The sequence below is a fragment of the Heterocephalus glaber genome, unplaced genomic scaffold (genome assembly GCF_053883595.1).
Source record: "Heterocephalus glaber isolate CG9 unplaced genomic scaffold, H.glaber_assembly_v1.0 deba00001806, whole genome shotgun sequence".
NCBI lineage: Eukaryota > Metazoa > Chordata > Mammalia > Rodentia > Bathyergidae > Heterocephalus > Heterocephalus glaber.
In genome coordinates this window covers 1,626,558-1,647,385 of record NW_028258481.1, presented here as the reverse complement: position 1 = coordinate 1,647,385, position 20,828 = coordinate 1,626,558, and the positions used below count along the sequence as shown (strand labels likewise).

The 20,828-nt window shown below is 52.3% G+C and overlaps 5 protein-coding genes and 1 non-coding gene across 7 annotated transcripts; 3 read left to right on the top strand and 3 right to left on the bottom strand.

Annotated features, from left to right (window-relative positions):
- The first annotated feature begins 327 nt into the window (after positions 1-327).
- On the top strand, positions 328-2,453 carry Lrrn4cl (LRRN4 C-terminal like). The gene is made up of 2 exons (XM_004874392.3): positions 328-505; positions 1,253-2,453. Exon 2 carries the CDS (start codon positions 1,258-1,260, stop codon positions 1,936-1,938), a length of 681 nt encoding a protein of 226 aa, XP_004874449.1. The 5' UTR covers positions 328-505; positions 1,253-1,257; the 3' UTR covers positions 1,939-2,453.
- A 5,057-nt stretch (positions 2,454-7,510) lies between these two features.
- Positions 7,511-10,342, top strand: Ubxn1 (UBX domain protein 1). Its single transcript, XM_013069079.3, has 10 exons — positions 7,511-7,570; positions 7,642-7,717; positions 7,793-7,846; positions 7,909-8,003; positions 8,091-8,160; positions 8,627-8,818; positions 8,913-8,964; positions 9,087-9,203; positions 9,872-10,064; positions 10,207-10,342. The coding sequence occupies exons 2-10, from the start codon at positions 7,659-7,661 to the stop codon at positions 10,254-10,256; spliced, it is 882 nt and encodes a 293-aa protein (XP_012924533.1). The 5' UTR covers positions 7,511-7,570; positions 7,642-7,658; the 3' UTR covers positions 10,257-10,342.
- Positions 10,343-11,672: 1,330 nt separating this feature from the next.
- On the bottom strand, positions 11,673-12,390 carry Uqcc3 (ubiquinol-cytochrome c reductase complex assembly factor 3). Its single transcript, XM_004874388.4, has 2 exons — positions 12,062-12,390; positions 11,673-11,994 (listed from the first exon to the last, which is right to left on the bottom strand). The coding sequence occupies exons 1-2, from the start codon at positions 12,179-12,181 to the stop codon at positions 11,845-11,847; spliced, it is 270 nt and encodes an 89-aa protein (XP_004874445.1). The 5' UTR covers positions 12,182-12,390; the 3' UTR covers positions 11,673-11,844.
- A 783-nt stretch (positions 12,391-13,173) lies between these two features.
- On the bottom strand, positions 13,174-17,016 carry Cskmt (citrate synthase lysine methyltransferase). Of its 2 annotated transcripts, XR_015448273.1 has the most exons (3): positions 16,942-17,016; positions 15,450-16,690; positions 13,174-13,917 (listed from the first exon to the last, which is right to left on the bottom strand). XR_015448273.1 is itself a non-coding variant. In XM_087203688.1 (2 exons), the coding sequence occupies exon 1, from the start codon at positions 16,500-16,502 to the stop codon at positions 15,639-15,641; it is 864 nt and encodes a 287-aa protein (XP_087059814.1). In that variant the 5' UTR covers positions 16,503-16,684; the 3' UTR covers positions 13,174-13,917; positions 15,450-15,638. The 2 variants fall into 2 exon arrangements, 1 of the variants encoding a protein (XP_087059814.1); XM_087203688.1 differs by lacking the exon at positions 16,942-17,016 and having other exon boundaries at positions 15,450-16,684.
- Positions 16,739-16,886, bottom strand: LOC147820700 (small nucleolar RNA SNORA57). Its single transcript, XR_015448336.1, has one exon. It is a non-coding gene; the product is annotated as a small nucleolar RNA SNORA57 (small nucleolar RNA).
- Positions 16,968-18,829, top strand: CUNH11orf98 (chromosome unknown C11orf98 homolog). Its single transcript, XM_013069135.3, has 4 exons — positions 16,968-17,154; positions 17,232-17,350; positions 18,167-18,264; positions 18,351-18,829. Exons 1-4 carry the CDS (start codon positions 17,116-17,118, stop codon positions 18,458-18,460), a joined length of 366 nt encoding a protein of 121 aa, XP_012924589.1. The 5' UTR covers positions 16,968-17,115; the 3' UTR covers positions 18,461-18,829.
- Positions 18,830-20,828: the final 1,999 nt, after the last annotated feature.

Below are 20,828 nucleotides of genomic sequence, written 5' to 3'. Positions count from 1 at the left end.
ACACAGGAGGGGTCGGAGAGCAGGATGCATCACTCAGCCTTGCACCCCTCCCTCCTGTCCGCTGGGAGGCAGAAGCCAGGAAGTGGCTGCCTGCGGGATGCGTTGGTTTTTGCCAAAACGGAGTCGTCACCCTGGCCAGCCCACGCTGTCCTCTGCCCTCTGGCATGCAGGCAGGTGCCTTCCAGGCCTTCTTGTCCTCCGTGGCGTCAGCCTGGCTCCACTCCTGGCCGCAGGCCACATCCCACCCCTGTGCCAGGACCCAGCCATCCCAGCTCCAGCCCCAGCCCACCGGGGAGCAGAGGCTGCCCTGCCCTCCCCTCCGTGACTCAGGCCTCAGGCCCTCCTGGCACTCAGGGGCGGGGAGCAGGAGGGGCCAGGTGGTGACATCAGACTGGGGTACAAAAGCTGCAGCATAACAGCTAAGCGGGAAGGCAACCTGACTGCGTGCTCTCAGCGGCCACTCAAGCTATAACCCACGGAATCCCCTGCACCAAGGCAGCCACTGGTGAGAGGCCACTGTGGGCCGGGCGGGGGCACGAGGGCTGTTGCCCCAGCAGGCTGGTAGGCTGAGGCAGTCCAGCCTGGGCCACCAGGGACAGGGAGGCCCATCTAAAACTTGAAAAGGTCGGGCCGGGGAGGTGGCTCAGTGGCACCACGCCTGCCTGGCAAGCACACAGACCTGAGTTGGGTCCCCAGTACTGAAAAAAAAAACTAAGGGGCCGGGGGTTCAGCTCCGTGGTTTTGCCGCCTGCTGCGCAAGCTCAAGGACCCGAGTTCGATCCCCGGTACCAAAAAAAAAAAAATTGAAAAGGTCGTCAGCTATAGCTCAATTCGAAGGCCTGGGGTCCTGTCCTGCGTCCTCCAGAAAAGCCAGGAGTCTGTGAGGAACGTGGGTCCCGCTTCCCCCTTCGCCCTCGCTGCCATTGGCCTCTCCCTGGGTGTGTGCGGCCACTCTCGGCTTCTGGGGGCAGCTGGGGTCACTCCCTGGTTCCTCCTGGGCTGCGAAAACCCTTCCCCTCCCAGCACTGTTTCTGCCTTAATGGGCCGCAGCCCCACTGTGAGGCTGCCACACATCTGCCGCACACATGTGGGAGCCTTCGCACGCCTTGGGTGAAGCCAGGCGTGTAACTCACACTCGGCTGATGGACCAACAGACACATCGGTTCCCGCCTCTGCCCGCCCGCCCTGTCCCCGAGTTGGTCCAGGCGCTGAGAGCCAGGGCTGACGGCCTCCCCGCTCGCTCGCTTTGCAGCCTCCATGCTGGGTTTCCCCTGCCTCTTGTGGCTCCTGGCCGGGACCTTCTCCCTGGCTGCCGGGGCCCCCCAGGACCCTGGAGAGGAGGACGCCGTGGCCGCACCTCTGAGGCCTGCGCTCTGTGACTACGACCGGTGCCGCCACCTGCAGGTGCCGTGTGAGGAGCTGCAGCGCGCTGCGCCCGTAGCCTGTCTGTGCCCCGGGCTATCCAGCCCGGCCCGGCCGCCCGCCCCGCCGCGCCTGGGTGAGGTGCGCGTGGAGGCAGAGGACAGCCGCGCGGAGGTGCACTGGTGCTCCCCGGCCTCGCCCGTGCACCGCTACCACCTGCTGCTCTGGGCGGGCCCTGGGCTGCCGCACCAGGGGCCCGCCCTCAACGCCACCGTCCGCAGAGCTGAGCTCGGGGGGCTGCGGCCCGGGGCCGCCTATGTACTCTGCGTGGTGGCCGCCAACCAGGCTGGGGAGAGCTGGACTCCCCGGGTGGGGCGCGAGGACCCTGCCCCAGCAGCCTTCCCCACCTTCGGGCCCTGTGGCCGGTTCTCCGTGCCCCCCAGGCCCAGCTCCCTGGTGCACACAGCCATCGGGGTGGGCACCGCCCTGGCCCTGCTGAGCTGCGCCGCCCTGTTCTGGCACTTCCACCTGCGCCAGCGCTGGGGCTGCCCGAAAGGCCACCAAACCACGGCCTGAGCCCTGGGCTCCCTCCCCACGGGGCTGAGGGATCTCGGGGCAGCTGGGAAGCAGAGAGGCAGGGCACTTCCGGTGGACCCTGAGGCCCCGTGTGTTGGAGGGGGTGAAGCTGAGAATCCAACCCCCGGAAACCGCAGCCGCCAACAACCCCTCCACCCCCTGGGCTGCGCTGGCCAAACTGTCGCCCCCATTAGCCTCTGCCACCGCAGCCTCCCAGGGGACTTTGAGGAAGGCTTCAGCGGGAAGCATGGGGCTGGGTTCCCTACTTCTGCAGTTACCAGGCTGAGCGGATGTGCAGCGGCCTGCCCTAAAGAGGGCCAGAGGCCAGAGCCGCAGTCTGGCACAAGTCTGTCACCTTACTATTTAAAACAAAGGAAACCATAGTTATCCCTGATGGTGGTGGGGTATGTGAACACAATTAAGGTGAGCGATGTACTGGACCAACTCCCCATGATGAATGCAGTCATTACTACAAACATGGACTGACAAGAATAAAAACAACAGTTAAACCATCACCCTCCGTTGTGGGTTTCGTTTGTTTGTTTGTTTGTTTGTTTTTCTCCTTGAGACACGGTCTCACTTTGTAATTCAGGCTGGCCTTGAACTCACTATGTAACTCAGGCTGGCCTTGAATTCACATAGATCTTCCTGCCTCAGCCTCCTGAGGGCTGGGATTACAGGCCTGCATCACCATGTGAGGCTGTGCTTCTTGCATATCCACTCCAATTACATTAAAGGAAATTTCAAAGGAGGACACTTTCAGCTTTCACGATCCCTTTCCATTAGTCTGGAGACAGCTGTTCTTCAGAGACCAAGACGTAGACTGCCGCAGACCAGCTGCAGTCGATGCAGGGTAGGAAGGGGAGAGGTCCTGGGCCGGCGATGAGAAAGAACCTTCGCAAGCAGTGTTCAGGCTCCCTCTGAGAAGTCTCAGGGTCCGATTTATTTTTATATCTTTAAGCAATAGCTGGGAGGCTTTGGGCAGAACATGTTTACATTTTAAATTGCCTTAGCAATTTCTATTGAAGTAAAGGTTATTTTTTTTTAAACAAAGTACAATTTTTCTAAGCTGTTTCATTTTATTGAACGTCATGTATACATATTTAAAAATTACAATTGTCCCCTTATTTACCCACACCTAAGCAGAACAGAAGGTAACTTAATCAAAATCTTTACATCAGCAGGGGTACAAGCAAGATTTAATCAACTAAGTGTCAAACTTGTGGTCACCAGCTGGCCCTTGAGAAACTGCACAATGGTTAATATAGTTTGCTATTAGCTCTCTATTTTTCTATACCTCTATTCATCTTAGCTAAATGCCATTTGGGTTCATAGTCTATGAGCAGGAGATATTTACAGCATTTTGAGAAATATTGAGTAACTTGTCTCCTTAATGTATTTACCTGTCTTAACTTTCTTTTTTTTCCCCATTTTCTACTATTTCTTACATCTAAAGTCTGTCCTTCCAATCTCTTCGTAAGACCCCTTTAGTAATAAGAAGGTCAGCAATAAGAGGGGGAGTTATAGTAGTGGGGAAACAGAGGGGGTTTTAGGAGGGGTTTCTTAAGGAGTGGATGTGGCAATAGAACTAAGAGAAACTGGAATTTGGGACTTTTGAGCCAGATCAGATTTCAATATATCATTGCCAATTTGCCTCATGGAGAGTTCGTTGTTAGTCACAAACACAATGACTCCTGTGGCCAGAGGAACAATTATAAACATTATGGCAAGAAAAAATAAAACATGAGGGTACGATGTGTTCCACCCTTTCTTTCCCCAGCTGGAACTTTGTCAAGCAGCCTTGGAGGTCGGTTGGGCTTCGCCAGTAGACGTACTTTATTTTTTTTGGTACGGGCACCGGAACCGCTGAACTAAATCCCCAGCCCCGTAGACATACTTTTAAAGTACATTTAAATGAACTGGCTGTAGAAAAGTCCGTTTGGTATTGGTATATATCAGAAGCCTCACTTCATCTTATAATGTTGTGATTTGTTTCTATGTAGCTAGAGATGGAACCCAGAGCCTTGTGCATACTAGCAAGCGTTCTACCTACCTCTGAAATATGTCTGGGCCTTAATTTATCTTTAATTATAAAAGTAACACACACTAAAAGTTTCAAATGGCACTAAAGAGTACCAAGTGAAAGTCCTCTTTCTCTTTAAGAGATAATCTCCCAGGGTGGGGTAGACAATAGTTTAGGGACAGAGCATTAGCCTGCAGTGCTGGAGAGGCTGGATCCCTAGCACCCCTGCCAGGAAAAAGAAAGACAGAAAGAAAGAACAAACAAGCTGTCTTTGGACTGGGAATGTATAGCTTTTTTTTTAAACAAAGTCTTGCTATGTAGTCCAGGCTGGCCTCAAACTCGAGGCAATCCTCCTGCCTCAGCCTCTGGAGTGCTAGGATTATAGGCATGGACCACCATGCCTGGCAATTTTGTTTTTTAATGGTTTTGGGATATGACTTTTTTTCCCAGTACTGGGGGGATTAAACCTAGGGCCTTTGCAGTGACCTACCTCCAAAGCCCTTTTTCATTTTTTATTTTGAGACAGCTTCACTAAGTCATCAAGTTTCCAGGCTGAGCTAGAACCTGCACTCCTTCTGCCTCAGCCTCCCAGAGTACTGGGGTTACAGGCATGCACCACTGCTCTTGGCTCTTTTTTTTAGTTTGTGAAACTTTTTTGAGGGGGAGGGGCACTGGGGATCTAACTCAGGACCTCGACACTTTTGAGGCAGACGCAGTGCTGAGCTAAATCCCCTGCCCCTTTCTGAAACTTTTTTTTTTTTTGGTACCGGGGATCAAACTCGACGCTGCATTTGCGAGGCAGATAGTGGAACCACTGAGCTAAATCCCCGGCCCAAGGTCCTGAGTTTGATACCTGGTACCGGAAAAAAAACAACACTGAAGAGCATTTTCTTCTCCAACCTCCAACTAAAATTACTCAACAGCTGTGACCAGGAGACTACACAGAAAAGCAAACTGGGGTTACCAACCTGGGCACAAGAGAACAGAATGCATAATTAAGCATTGGTCTTACAGTACTAAATGAAAAGATTTCAGCACATTAGCTTTGTAGTTTCATCATTTACCTAATAATGCTTTTTTTTTTGTACCGGGGATCGAACTTGGGTCCTTGTGCTTGGGAAGCAGGGGCCAGAACCACTGAGCTAAATCCCCGGCCCTATAATGGTTTTTCTTCATGAGCTAAGTTCTTTCTTGGCTTTTCTTCCTCCCGGTACCAGGGATCAAACTCAGGGCCTTGCACTTGCCAGGCAGGTGGAGCATGAGCTACAGGCTACATCCCCGGCCCTTCTTTTGGCTCTTTAATGGTTGAGATGTGCTCTGGATTCCAGGCTGGCCTGGGACTCACTATGTAGCTCATGCTCCTCCTGGCTCAGCCTCCTGAGTGGGGGTGTACCTTAGTGGTGGAGTGCTTGGCCCTGGGTTGATCCCCAGCAAATTGAGGTAATTGCTCTTAGCCAGTTGTTTTGTTCTATTTTGTTTTTTTGAGATGGGGTTCATGGGGCTTGCTATATAGCTCCGGCTGGCCTTGAATTCTCAGAAATCCTACTGCCTCAGCCTCCAAAATGCTGATTACAGGTGCCACCACTGGGCCTGATTTTGTTTTTTTGAGACTGTCTCACTATGTAGCCCAGGCTGAGGGCTCACTGGTAATCCTCCTCCCCAGCCTCCCGAGTGCTGAGGTTACAAGGGCAGTCACTGCACCCCACACCAGGGCAGATGTTCCAGAAATGCAAATTTTTTTTTTGCACTCATTGTTCTCCACAGGCCACAATTCATAGTGGTAAGTCCTAGCCTCCTCACTCATGCTCAAGACTGTGTAGCTGTCTACAGAGGATGCTGTCTGTGAAGGGCTTTAACCTTTGCTTCTTGCTGGGACATCTGGTTCAAATCTTTGGGGTTTTTTGGTACCGGGGATGGAACTCGGGACCCTGTGCTTGCAAGGCAGGTGGTGGAACCACTGAGCTACATCCCTGGCCCAAAGATTTTTTTTTTTTTGGTATGGGGATCGAACTCCAGTCCTTGCGCTTGCACAGCAGGGGGTGAAACCACTGAGCTAAATCTCCGGCCCTGGTTCGAATCTTTTCTAGTCGTAAAGGGGAAAGAGGTAAAACTGTGGAATTCAGTCACTCATTATGGTACCCTTGGAATACATCTGGAGTACTTTCGTCATCTAGAATTCATGGGCCCTTTTTATTTTGAGACAGTCTTGGTAAATTGCCCAGATTGGCCTCTAACTCTCCATTCTCTTTCCTCCAGACTCCTCAGCTGCTAGGATTACAGGCGTGTGCCACCATTGCTAGCTCTACCTCCTAATAAACATTTAATTGGGTGTGGTGACACATGGGGCTGTAATCCTAGCATTCTGGGGGCCAGGAATTTGGCTCAGTGGTGCTGCATCTGCCTCACAAGTGCAAGGTCCTGAGTTCAACCCCTGGTACCAAAAAAAAAAAAAAATCCCAGCACTCTGGTAGGCTGAAACAGGAGGATTCCAAGTTTCAATCCAGCCTGGGCAATTTAGTGATTTAGGGAGACCCTGTCTGAAAATTTAAAAATATAAAGGGCTGGGGATGGAGCTCAGTGAAAAGCCTCTGGATTCCATCTCTAATACTGAAAGAAAAAAAAAAAAAGCAAACCCAGGAGTCTTGAAAAAGCCCACTCTAACTCCTGCCCTGAAATATGCACAGGTTGTCTTCGGTTGGTAGGAGATGAAACTGTACAATAAAAATAAATAAATACTAGCATTTACCATTCTGCCTAAATAGAACTACTGGTTATTTCAACGCTATAGACAGCGCTTTACAATCCGAGCTACTAGGGAGGCCGAAACAGGAAGACTGGAGGATCCAGGCCAGCCTGGGCTACACTGCAAGGCCTTGTCTCAAAACAACCCACTCCCAAGAAAAACAAAACAAAACAAAAAACCAAAAACAGGCCCAGGAGGAAGCTAACATCTAGCATTCATGGAGTCTCCGGGCAGAGCTTCCATCAGGCGCGACTACAGGGTACTGCTGCAGTGGGGGAGGCCACGCCCCCAAGGGGTGCGGGTCAAAGGGCCAGCGCCCGTCTGGGCTCCCGGCGCTGGGCCCACGGGCTGCGTCACGGGCCTTGCTCCTTCTCATCTCCCGTTATTTTTGCAAGTTAGCCTATTTACTTTTCGTTTTCGACTTACTTTCATGGGCACAGGTCTGGATACGTAACAATTACTTCGTAGTGGGGAGCTGGTGCCCGACATCACACCCTTTAATTCTTTTCACGCCCCCGCCCCGCCCTTTCCTTTACAAATTTATTTACTTAATCAGCAGTGTCTGTGCTACCTGAGGAATGTGTTCGTCCCGGGGAAGTGGCCCTATAGTATCTGACCCCTTCTCCCGTTCAATAATCTGAGGAGGGCGTGGCGACGTGAGGCTCTGGAGCGGATCCCACCTACCCTGTTTCAAACGCCCTAGCTCCCACCTCGGGTGTCTTGGGCGCTACTCTGCGCCGTCGGCCGACAAGCGCTTTTTGTCCGTCCGCGACAACCGTCTGCACCTTCCCCACGTGATCCAAACAGACCGGGTGCTTCCGCTTCCGGTCTGCTTCCACCAAGGCGCCGTTCCGTGGCTCGAGCCGGTGAGCGAGCGCGCGGGGCCGGGGCCGGGCGGTGACCCTAGCTGACCCTCGCGCGGTCTTCTCGCCCCCAGGTCCGCGCGGCGGCGCCATGGCGGAGCTGACGGCGCTGGAGAGTCTCATCGAGATGGGCTTCGCCCGGGGACGCGCGTAAGGAAACCCGGCCGCACACCCCGCCCGCCACCGCCATGGCTCGGGCGCCGCTCACGGTGTTTCTGCCCCCAGGGAGAAGGCTCTGGCCCTCACAGGGAACCAGGGCATCGAGGCCGCGATGGACTGGTGAGCGCCGGGCAGGGGGAGGGCGGTCGGGCGCGGCCACGCGCTAACTCCCCACCCTGCAGGCTTATGGAGCACGAGGACGACCCCGAGGCAGACGAGCCGCTGCCGACGCCGGCCCTGTGCGGGAGCACCCTGGGCCGGGAGCCAGGACCCGAAGGTCAGCGGGACGGCGAGGCGGGAGGCGGCGGTGGGGGGGGGGCGGCAAGGGTGACGGAGGGAACCGTGACACCAGCGCTCGTTCCAGGACCCGAGGCAGCTGCTGGAGAGAGGAGACCCGGCCTGACCGACGAGGAGCGACAGGAACAGACCAAGAGGTGAAGTGAAGATCAGGCTTCTCCCTCACCTGCGGAGTCTCAAGAAAACCTTGGCCTCTTTATGTTCTTCGTGTATTTTGATTTTTGAGGTAGCATCGCACTGTGCAGCTCAGTCTGGCCTTGATTTCTCAGCAGTCCTCCCTCAGCTTCTGGAGTGCTGAGATTAGGGGCGTACACCACTATGCCTGTTTTTTTTTTTTTTTTTTTAAACCCAGGATCTCAGGCATGCTAAGCATGTGCTTTAGTAGTGCGGTACACACCTAGCACCTTGTTTTTTCTTGGCTTTTTTTTTTTCCCTGGTACCAGGGATCAAACTCAGGACCTTTGGCTTGCAAAGCAGGCACGGTGCCACTGAGCTAAATCCCTGCCCTCCTCGTTTCTTTCATCCTCAAACATGTTTCCATTGTAAATTTCCCTTCCCACTCCATCTCCACTTTCCTTGAACTCTTTCCTCTCTGCAAAACAGAATGATGGAGCTGGTGGCCCAGAAGCAGCGGGAACGGGAAGAAAGGGAGGAGCGGGAAGCCTTGGAACGAGAAAGGCAGCGCCGAAAACAAGGGCAAGAACTGACAGCTGCTCGACAGAGACTGCAGGAAGATGAGATGCGAAGGGCCGCTGAGGAACGCAGGAGGGAAAAGGCTGAAGAGCTAGCAGCCAGGTCTGCAAGCTGGGCGTGTGGGTCAGTAGCTGAGAAACCAATCAAGATTTGCTTTGTCCACATGAGACTTATTTTCTCCCTGTCTGCATTCCAGACAGAGGGTTCGAGAAAAGATTGAAAGGGACAAAGCAGAGAGAGCTAAGAAGGTGGGTGACTGGGAAGACTATAGAAGAATGGCTGAGTGAATCACCTCTCCCGGCCTCAGGGAAAGCATGGGCTTACATGTCAGTTTCTCCTAAGGGTTACTGTTTTATACTTTGTCCTCCAGTATGGTGGTAGTATGAGTTCTCAGCCATCTCTGCCAGCGACAGAGCCAGGTCCTGTTCCCTCTTCTCCCAGCCAGGAGCCTCCCACCAAGCGGGAGTATGACCAGTGTCGCATCCAGGTACTGACACCAATTCCTGTCTTGCTCCTGAAACTCCTTTGTGGCCTATAAGGTATCCAACTCAGACAATTCTGTAGTCATGTTCTGGTTGCCAAATCTCTCCTTGCTTCTTTGTAAATGACTTGAAACCTTATCTCCCACTTGGGGAAGAGATCAAATTTCCCTTGCCACAGATGTATTTAAATCCATACTTCTGGGCCAGGGATTTAGCTCAGTGGGGCCACTGCCTGCCTCACAAGCGCAAGGCCCCTAGTTCAGTGCCCAGCACCTAAATAAATAAATCCATACTTACCTGTTACATTTGGTTCACTACACAACTAATTTTGTGATGTTAATGTTTTTAGTTTTTTGAGACAGTATCTCTGTGTGATTCAGGCTGGCCTAAAGCTCACTATGTAGCCCTGGCTGGCCTCCAACTCGTGGTGATCCTCCTGCCTCGGCCTCTTGAGTACTGGGATTATAGGTGCACACCACCATGCCTAGCTAATTTTGATGTTTCTATGTAACACCACCTTGTGTCATTTATTATTCTGTTAAATGATGAGAGAGCAGAGACCTTTCACACTTAGGAAAGCAGAGCATGAGTGATTGTTCATAACTCTTTACTCATCAGATTCATTATGAGCTTTCAATCATAGTTCTGAGCATCCGTTTCCCTTGCCCTCCAGGTCAGGCTGCCAGATGGGACATCACTGACCCAGACATTCCAAGCCCGGGAACAACTGGCGGCTGTGAGGCTCTACGTGGAGCTGAACCGTGGGGGAGAGGCTGGAGGGGCCCAGGACCCTGTGCAGCTGCTCAGCGGCTTCCCCAGACGGGCCTTTTCTGAGGCCGACATGGAGCGGCCCCTGCAGGAGCTGGGTATGGCATGGGAATGGGTGCCTGCCTGCCTGGGGAAGACGATGCTGATGGGGGCTGGTGGAGCTGGTGTGAGGCCAGTATTTGGAGAGCAGAAAGCAAGTGTCCTTGTGTTTCAAGGTTGTCTCTTTCAATTGATCCTCAGGACTTGTGCCTTCTGCTGTACTCATTGTGGCGAAGAAATGTCCCAGCTGAAGAGCCTCATCCCACCTTCCTGGACCTTCATCTTTATTAAGGGACCGACATCTTCCTCTTAATAAATGGACCCTCTGTGTTCTGTACATGCCTGGCTTCCTGAATACCTAGGCAGGACAAAACTGAGCAGGGGCATCACTTAATAAGACGGGAAGGTGTTGGCTTTATACACTCTTGGCCCAGCTTTAATTTCTAACACAGTACTGTTCTGGCTTTAATCAGTACAACCTTTCTGCAGATACAGTCGTGCTTGGGAACCACAGGGGATGAAATACAGGGGCTGAGGGTACTGCTCAGTGAGAACCTGTGTGTTTAGCATGCCAGAGGCTGTGCCTAGGTTCAGTCTGAACAAAGCTTGTGTCCAGCCTGAGCAACTTAGTGAGACCCAATCTCAAAATAAAAAGGGTTGGCAGGGCTGGGGATTTTTAGCTCAGTGGTTCCGCCATCTGCCTCACAAGTGCAAGGTCCCGAGTTCAATCTCCGGTACCAAAAAAGAAAAAAGGTTGGGGATGTAGCTCATTGGTAGAGAGTGCTTGGGTGCCATCCCCAGTGAGGGTGGAGTGGCGGACTGGAAACTAATAGTAAAAAACTTGGGAGGGCCAGGGATTTATTAGCTCAGTGGTTCCACGGCCACCCACCTTGTAAGTGCAAGGTCCTGGGTTCAACTGCCGGTACCAAAAAATAAAAACCTTGGGGGGACAGGGATAACAATCTACGTTTACTGAGCTCAGGCACTGCCCTTTTTGTTTTTTTGGACAGGGTCTCACTATGTAGTTTAGGCTGGCCTTGAACTTGCTATGTAGCCCAGGCCGGCCTCAAACTCACAGCGATCCTCCTACCTCAGCCTGCTGAGTCCTGGAATCACAAGTGTGTACCACTTCAGCCAGAGACTTGGGTTTTGTAACCTGCAGGAAGGAGTTGAACCATATCTTTTTTTGGTACCAGGGATCGAACTCGGGTCCTGAAGCTTGCGAAGCAGGCGACGAAATCACTGAGTTAAATCCCCGGCCCTTAAACCATATCTTTACAGACATTTCTTTTCACCATGGTCACACTAGTGGCCACAGAAGGGATTATTGCTTCTTAGGTGCTGGATGGCCCTTAACCTTAGAGGAGAGGAGTTCTCTACAGGTGTACATTGATAAGTTCCCAAGGGAGTCTGGATTTCAAGAATGTCCTAGAGACTGAAGAGTTTGCTGGTGCATGCCTAAAATCCGAACGTTCTGGGAGGCTGAAGCAGGAGGATCAAAACCAAGCTCACAGTAGTCGACTTGGCCTGATCTTGTCTCAAAATTTAAACAAAAAACGGGGGGGGGGGGGCTTCTGGGGATGTAGTTAAGGGCGAGGGCCCTGGGTTCAATCCAATCCTGAAAAAAAAAACAGCGTCGCTTGGTTCCCCTGAAGAAAACAGACACCTAGTTTGAAAATGTTTTGAGAATGTGGTTGATGGGCTTACAGAGATTTGGGGTTGCGTGGGAGTAAGCAGGTGGCACGACGTGGGGCTCCAGTCGGACGGACGGGGTTTCTGAGTGCGGCTCGCCCTGCGGCCTGGGCAGGGTCCCGCATACCCCGCTAGGCGTGGGTGCGCTCATACGGCGCCTCGGCCTCCGCCGCCCATCCAGTTCTTCCTCCACGCCACGTTCTCCTGCGTGGCCGTGGCCTCCTGCAGCGTGCTCATCACGAGCCTCTGGGTGTGTGCTTTCTCGTCCCTGTGCTGCCGATGCTGCTCGGGGATCTCCTACAAGGACAGCTGGGTCTCGCTTCCGCCCTGCCTGCCGCCCTGCCCGCCACGCCCAGCAGCCTACCTTCAGCAACGCCTGCTTCTGGAGCTCCCCTGGGGTCACCAGGGCAAACAGCGCGGACCCTACGACCGCCCCCGCGCCCATCGCTGCGACGGTGACCAGCACCTTCCTTAGGGCCCCCATGGAGGCTGCGTCCCCGCCGGCGAGCTCGACCTCCCGCTGCCTAGCGCATCCGCCGAGACGTCTCGCCGCCCCTTCGCCGGCTAGAGAGACAGCATGCGAGCCATCGAGACGCTCCAGGCTACAGCCGGCCTCGTCCCGGAATCGCGAGCTCCAGCGCGCCTGCGTCTCGATGGTTCAGCTGCTGGAGGGCGTCCGGAAGCCCGGGCACCGGGTGGAGCTTCCGCAGGCCCGGCCCCCTCACCTACGGTTGAATTGCGAGCTGGGAGCACGTCCTCTTTGCTGCTACGTACTGAACAGCTGCCCATCTTAACCCCTAGCGACTGGGCGCGGCTCTGGCTTCCCCAGTAAATTAACGCGCGCTCAACACAGCATTCCGCGTACGTCTATCGACTCCTCCCACTCCGGAACAAAAGCCGAAGTACTGGGGCAGTTACCAGTATCTCTTTGTTTTTTAACAGGCCTATCACTTTGCTCCCGGCATATCCTTGCCTTTGGGAAACCCACCCTGTTGGTATTGGAGGGTGGGCTCCACCACCGAGGTACACCCCAGCCCATTTTTTTTAGACAGGTCTAAGTTTCCCAGACTGAGAGGGGCCTAATGGCGCACGTCTGCAACTCCAGCAGTCGGGAGGTTGAGGTAGGATTGCGGAGTTCAAGGCCAACCCGGACTACACATGGAGACCCTGTCTCAAGAAAACCTAAAACAAAGTGCCCAGTCTGGCCTTGAACTTGCAAGTTTCCTGGCTCAACCTCCTGAGTAGGTGGGGTTACAGGCTTGCACCACCCACCCTGCCTTTGTTTGGCTTAACCTAACCAGGAAAATTCCGGATTTTGTGTAACGTCCAATTTTATTTTGGAGATGCAAATATTGCCTAGTTGTGACTAGGAAAATCATTTTAGTTGTTTCTGCCGTTTCTGAATTGGAAAATATGCCCTAAGAGTAATTGTGTTTGAGTTTATATGTAAACACTTTACAAAGAGTTTCTGGCAGATAGTGAACACCACATACAAATTTATTAAAGGCACAAATAGGCAAGTCAGCTTGAGAAAACCAGTAAGCAAAGGGTCAGAATCTCAAGTCCACTGTCACTGCTCTTCACTCAGGGCGCTAATCCCAACGCCCTTGCTGTCTACTTTTAGGGAGTAAACAAAAACAAAGCTCCTCTTCCACCTCTTGGGCTTCTCTCAGCCCCCTAAGGCCCATGATCTCCTAGCATGTCACCCCCTCTCCTCACAGTGATTAAGGGGCAAAAATTAAAAGGCAGTTGGAGTGGAAAACGGTGCTCAAAACTGTGAGCCACAACCATGGCCCTCATGCCGGGAAGCCAGAACAGGCCTTGGCCTGGGCTCCTGGCAACCAGAAAGTCCCAAGTTGACCAGTCGTCTCTGGAAAGCCGAAGAGGGAGACAGGCTTGAAAGTCATCAGGATGTGCAGGTTGGTAATGTACCTCCCCAATCTGGATCCTGGCTGGCTCATCTTCCAGTTGGGTCAACTCCCCACTGTCCTTGCCCAAGGAGTCTCTCAAAAGCCCTGTCTACCCTCCATCATGATGGAGGTCTTGGAGACTGAAGGTGGTGGGGAATCTCCAGTGGCCACAGGAAGAGCTGCTGCTGCTTACAGATGGTGAGGAAGCAGAAGCCACGGCCTTCGTCCAGGACGGGAGTGGAGAGCCAGGTGAGGTGGTGCTCATGCACACGGAGCTGGTACATGTAGACTCAGAAGAGAAAAGGCAGTTCTAGCCAGAATGGGTGATACCTTTAGTAAGTATTAATATCTTTTAAAGATCAGTATTAATACGCACACTGCTTGGGAAAACAGCTGACAGCCACAGCCAACTACCTAGTTGATCACAGATGTGCACCACCACGCCAGATCCCAACATTTTTTGAGACCAGGTTTTGCTAAACTGCCCAGGCAGGGCCAAACCTGCAATCATCCTACCTCAGCCTCTACAGTAGTAACTGGAATTACAGGTATGCACCAGTGTGCCTGACTTGTTACAAATGATACTTTGTTTTTGAACATTTACTATGTGCCAGGCACTGTACTAAACACTATCTCATGATCTGCAGAACCTAGGAAGAGAACTTTTTCTAAGAAAAATTAGCCTATGAATCTAGGGTCTTAGAAACTGCTGCTTACATGTTTTTGTTTTTTGGTACAAAGGATCAAACTCGGGACCTTGCGCTTTTGAGGCAGGCGGCGGAACACCTGAGCTAAATCCCCAGCCCTTACATGTTTTTTTTGAAGCTGGGGATATCAAGCCCAGTGCCTAGGGCTTGCTAATACACACTTTACCTCTAGACTACAGCTCCCCACCCTCCTTTCAAACAAGGTCTTGCTATATAGTTCAGGCTGGCCTTGAACTATGTAGCCTTGAATCATAGTGAATGTCCTGGAACCCTGGGATTAGAGGTGCACTCCACCACACCTGGCTCCCAGCCTACTATTCTTCTTATTGCTTTTTTACGTGCAAAAATATTACCCAACTTATTATTTTTTGCAGTACTGGGTTATTGATTCCTGGCCCTTTTTATTTTTTGACACAGTGGCTAAGTTAAATTGTCCAAAAAAAAAGTAAAAAAATTTATCTAGGCTGGGCTCTAATTTCCCAGCCTCCTGCCTCAGCCTCCCAGACAGCTGGGATTAACGGTGTGCACCACGCCTGCTCTAACAAATATTGTTTTAAAAACTCGTGTATGAGAGGTGTTTTTAAAATTTTTTTTTGGTACCAGGGATCAAATTTGGGTCCTTGTGCTTGCGCAGCAGGCAGTAAAACCACTGAGCTAAATCCCTGGCCCGTGTTCTTTAATTTTAATGGGCTTTTTCCCCCAGGCTAGGCTTGGAGCCCACGGAACCCCAAATCTCCCTGGAGAACATTTAACCCTGGACTCAGTTGGGGACAGGAGCAGGAAGAGCAAAACATCTCCTGGATTCCTGAGGACACATACAGGTCAGGAAGCCCCCAACCCGTTCTTTTTGGGACCCAGCACCAGGCTCTTGTGTCTGTAGAAGCCGCTTTGTGGAGTATTCCCATCTCTTGACTCCCAGTACCTTTGGGGGTAAGTACTGTTCTTTGCCTCCGACATTTCACATAGTGGTTTCTGACACCCTTCTACCCACCCTCAGTCGCCCCATACAGACTGACATGAGGCTTACAGGCCATGAGCCCCAAGTCCATGTAGAACTCAGCCCACCTGCTGCTCTTGTAAGTTCCAGTGGGTCACAAATGGAGACCACTACCTTGTATCTCTCCTCCACACTCACCTTGTGCCACTGGCTGTCTCAGGTGACTATATGCAGCCCAGGTATCATTCCCACTCTGCAGGCGAGTTAACTGGAGTGCAGGATGTGGATGCCAGGACCCGAATTCTCCTTCCAGTCGTCCACACTCCAAAGCAAAGCTTTTTCCAATCCTCTTCTTTCCCAACGGAAACCCTAGTCAGGACTAGTGTTTTAATGACCACTTTTAACAAAATAAGCGAAGTAGGTGATGCCCCCAAAAGGCCCTAACTCCTGAATGGTCACAGTGCAGCCATGGCATGTTTGTTCTAGACAGGGTAATCTCACATCTGGGTCCTCATCAGAGAACTGGATGAGGGTCCCCTGTGGGCTCAGGACCCTAAGGCACTCCAACACCATCTGGTGAGCCCCAGGAAGCCCAACCCGGGCCACGGCATCCCAGGTGCCCTTGTCCAGCAGGAGCTGGAAGGAGCCTGAAGGAGCTATGGGTCCCAGGTTCTGGGCATTGGCTTTCCTGAAGTGGAGGCGGGAGGCAGGGTGTCCTGGGGACAGGGAGATCTGGCCTTGGCCACCTTCCAGGAGACTGTTCATGTGAGCCACCGCCACAGGAGAGAAGTCCACGCCTAGCACGTCCACCGGATGTGGCGACTGGGTGTAGAGACCCGTACACAGGCCTGAGGTCCCACATCCCACGTCCAGCACTCTGAGTGGACAGGCAGCCCGGCCTTCCTGCAGGAGCGGGAGGAGGAGTCCCTGTACTTCCTCGTAGCCAAAGAACCAGTCGAAGGTGGGGACACTCCCCGGATGGGGCTGAGCATGCAGCTGGTCCCAAAGGTGGCGATCTGCCAGGCAGCTAGTGGCCAGAGAAGCTGAGGACACGGGCGGAGAACACGAGTCACCCAGTGAAGGTTTTAGGTCAAAGTTGCAAACACGTGGCACACGCACCCTAGGCTTTAAGAGCCAGGCTTCTGGGGCGTAAAGTCCAGAGGTTGTTAGGGGCCCGCCCTGCCGACCCGCCGAGGCGCGCGACCTGGCCAGCAGGGGCGGAACCCGCAACGTCCGACGCAGCGCAGCCATCGAAGGGCCCGAAGTTGCTGCACCCACAGTGCCTCATGTCCAGGGACGCTCTGCAAATTCCGCAGAGAAGCTGTGAAGCACGTGGTCGCCTGAATCCAAACGCAGACCCACGCTCTGGGACGAGCGGTGTTTACTGGACAACTGAAGGACATTCAACAGATGCGGCTCCGAGGCTGGCGTCCACGGACCTGAAAGAAAGGAATGCGTGAGCGACCGGCCCTGGGCCTCGCTTTGGAGCCTGTCCCGGCGCTAGAGGATAGAACCGGCAGACGGGACACTGCCGGCACCGAAGACATGACGCCGGGGGGGCCGGAGCCCCTTCTTTTGCCTCCGTACATAACGGGGAGCGGGACCACGCGCCCACTCTCCGCCAAGAAAGGGAGGGTTGCGGCCCCAAGTCCCGTCCGGCCTCCCGGAAGCTGCGCAACTCCACATTTACCGGCTTGAATGGTGCGTTCGGAAAGGTCGGTGCGGACGGTGCACGGATGCTTTATATAGCCTCGTCCCCGCCCCCGACTGGGATTGGTCCGCAGTGGTTGAGGGCGGGGCCTGCGGAAGACCTGAACGGAAGTGCAGACCCACGTGGAGAGGAAGTGCGGCGCTGGGGAGCTACATGGCGGGTGCAGGAGGAAAGATCAACCGGCCGCGCACGGTGACGTGGGAACCATGGGGGACCGGCTCCCGGGCCGGCGGGCTGCGCGCTCACTCGCTCTCTCTCCCTCCCCGCAGGAGCTGAAGAGGAAGCTGTTCAAGCGCCGGCGGGTGCTGGGCCGGTCGCGGCGGCGCAGGGTGGTCGGCGCCGTGGTGGACGCAGGGTTGACCACACGGCACCACCTGCGGAAGCGCGCGTGAGTCGAGGCCGGGCGCGGGGCGGTGTCGTCGGCGTCTCCGCGGGTCGAACCCGGGGCCGCCCGTCCCAAGCGCCAGGTCAGCACATGCGCTTGGGGTTCCCCCCCCCGTGCTGAGGTTGAACCTTCGCACGGAGCTGCATCCCTAGTTCTTATTTATCTTTATTTGTGAGACGGGGTCTCCCCAAGGTGCCAAGGCCGAGGTCAAATTTGTGATCGTCCTGTTTCAGCCTCCTACAGTGCTGTAATTTACAAGGGTGCGCCACCACATCTAGTTTTATTTGTAGTTTTTGGTTTTTTGTGGTTTTTTGGGGGGGAGATTGTGGGTTTTTTCGGTATGGGGATTGAATTCGGGACCTTGCGCTTTCGAGGCAGGGGGCGGAACCACTAAGCTACATCCCCGGCCCTCATTTGTAGTTTTATAAGTAAACTTATTTTTACGTTCGGAAAAGCGCACGCATAAGTGTGTAGACCTCGGTGAATTTTCCCAAAGGTTTGAATAGGATTTTGCATTCAAGTTTTAAGGGCACTTTGTGCTCTCTCATTAATTACTTTTACATTGTTTCATTGCCTTCTTCTAAACATTTGAGGTTTTATTGCATGTTAAACTCCTAACGTTTAAGGTTAGGTACTTTTAACGCCTGATCCTTGAACTAAACATTCCTGTTACCGAGGTACATGCTGACTGTATTGAGTCACCTTATATTCTGAGAGCCCACATTGTTTCAGCTGCAGTGATTTGAACCACAGACCCCGGGAGTAGCCAGGACTACTTGGTGACCCGGGTGGTTTCGAGTTGCTTCTCCTGCCCTTCAGGTCCAGCTCCCGGGCCAACATCACCTTGTCCGGGAAGAAGCGCAGGAAGCTCCTGCAGCAGATCCGGCTGGCCCAGAAAGAGAAGGCAGCCATGGAAGGTGAGGGCCAGCAAGACACAGGGACAAGGAGCCGGGGGTGGGAGGGGTGTTGGGTTCTTCCAATGCCTCCTCTTTCCTCTGCTCAGTGGAAACATCCTCAAAGCCAGCCAGGACTAGTGAGCCACAGCCCAAGCGACAGAAGAAGATGAAAGTTTACCGGGATGTTGACATGGAGGACCTGGAAGATGAGAGCTAATTTTTACTTCTTCCACCAGAACATTTTCACCTGCCGTTGGAAGTTTTGGTGATTGTCTCAGAGGACTTTGGAGAGAGCATTCCCTCCTTCATTCTCCCCAGATTCTCTGTAATGGCTGTCAGACCTCACTTGGAGGGGGGGTGTATTGGAAAAGGGCACAAAAGCAAGACTGCAGAGAGACCTCTGGAGCACTCAGCTACATTTGTAATAAAGCCTAAGAGCCAGCACATCTGTCATCCTAGTACTTGGGAGGCTGAGGCAAAAGGATCGCTGTGAATTCAAGGCCAACCTGCACTATTGAGTGAGTTCAAGACCAGTTCGAACTACATTAGGGAGATCCTGTTTAATAAATAAATAAAATAAACCCAAGAGCTATGGCCCGTGTGTGATTAAATGTAGGAATAGGGTGGACCGTGAAGAGAGTCTGAGAGTGGATGGAGAATCCAGACCCATAAGCCTTGCTTAGCAGAGGCAACAAAAAGCCAGCCTCTCTGGCGCCCTTGTCTCCCCAGAGAGTTACACTCCCAAGTTTCTATTTCTGACAAAAGTAGAGATTATTGTAGGGAAGCAGGGGATAAGTGCCCTGGTACAAAGCAGTCCTGTACTGTCCCTGTGTAACCAGGATGGGCAAGTGATTTTATCTCAAGTCTGTCTTGGTTTGCTGTATTTTATATATATATATATATATATATATATATATATAATTCTTATTTTTTTTTTAATATATATATATATTTTTAATACAATAAAAAGCAAATTTTTTCCCCTGCTGGCAACCGGGACCTAAAGCATGCTAGGCAAGTGTTCTACCACTGAGCTACGCCTCAGCCCCTAAACTTTTTTAACTTTCAGAACTTTTTGAGCTGGGCTTCGTAATAAACTGTAACCCTAGCACTTGGGAGGCTGAGGCAGAAGGATCCCCATGAGTTTGAGGCCAGCCTAAATAGACCTTATCTCAAATTTTTTTAAAAAAATATAGGACCTGTAGGGGCTGGGGATTTAGCTCAGTGGTTTCGCCGCCTGCTGCACAAGTGCAAGGACCCACGTTCGATCCCCGGTACCAAAAAAAAAAAAAAAAATTTAGGACCTGTAGGGAATTTGAATTTTAGTCTAAAATAGCAAATTTTGTATGTTTTCTGATTCTGGGGATTGAACCCAGGGCCTTCAGATTGAGGGACATCTTTAGCCTTTTTTGTGTGTGTGTGTGAAATGGTCTCACTATGTGGCCCAGGCTGACCTTAAACTCAGCAATCCTGCCTCAGCCTCTCAGGAGTTGGGATTACAGACTCACGCCACCACACCTGGCTCATCTCCTTTTCCAATTTACAATTTTTACTGCCATACACGTGTAAGTATAGAGTCTTCTAGTGCCTCTGATTTTCCCTCCCACCTTTCCAGTGTGGCATCCACAATAGACAACTTCTATCTATGAGCTATACTCTGCACCAAATGCTGCCCTGTGGCATTGTGTATGTTACTCGTTTGCTTCACAACCACACTGAGACATAAAATTCATCACTATCCTCAGTGCACAGATGTGGAGACAATGTCCAGAAAAACTTGTCCATGGACACAAGCTAGGAAATGATAGACAGACTTGGCTCCAAACAGCTTAGCTCTAGGGTCCTTCAAAGAGTAGTTTCTTCAGACCGGGGATTTAGCTCAGTGGTTCTGCCGCCTGCCTCCAAAGTGCAAGATCCCAAGTTCAATCCCCGGTACTACCAAAAAAAAAGTAGTTTCTGTGTCTGGCATTGTTCTAAGCCCTTTACGTAAAACATCTCTTGTGCTCTTCACAGCCTGTGAGCTGGAGACTTCTTGCTTATTTTGCAGATGAGGATTTTGTCTCCAAGCATCCAGGCCATAAGTGCAGGCTTATATTGATCAGTGGCAGAGACATCCAAATCTTTCTAACTCATGAGTCAGGGTGAGATCATGGCCAGGTGCAGCTCACGAGCCTGTGATCCAGCACTCTGGGAGACTGAGGCAGGAACATTACAAGTTTGAGCCCAGCCTGGTGCAGTTTAGTGAGACCCTGCCTCAAAAGAAAAAAAATGCTGGGAATGGAGCCCAGGAGAAAGGCTCTGGGTTCAGTCTTCAGTACTGAAAAACAAAAAATTACCCGAGAGTGGTAGTGCACATTTCTAATCCCAGCACTGGGGAGGCTGAGGTAGGATCACCGTGAGTTCAAGGCCAACCTGAACTATACAGCAAGACCCTAACTCAAAAAAAGCCCCCCACCCCCAGTAAACTAGTTTTTGCTAAAACTACTTGGGCCCACAGATGCTGAATAGGTAACTAAAGTAGCACAAAAAGGGCATGGTGGTGCACACCCATAATCCCAGTACTCAGGAGGCTGAGGCAGGAGGAT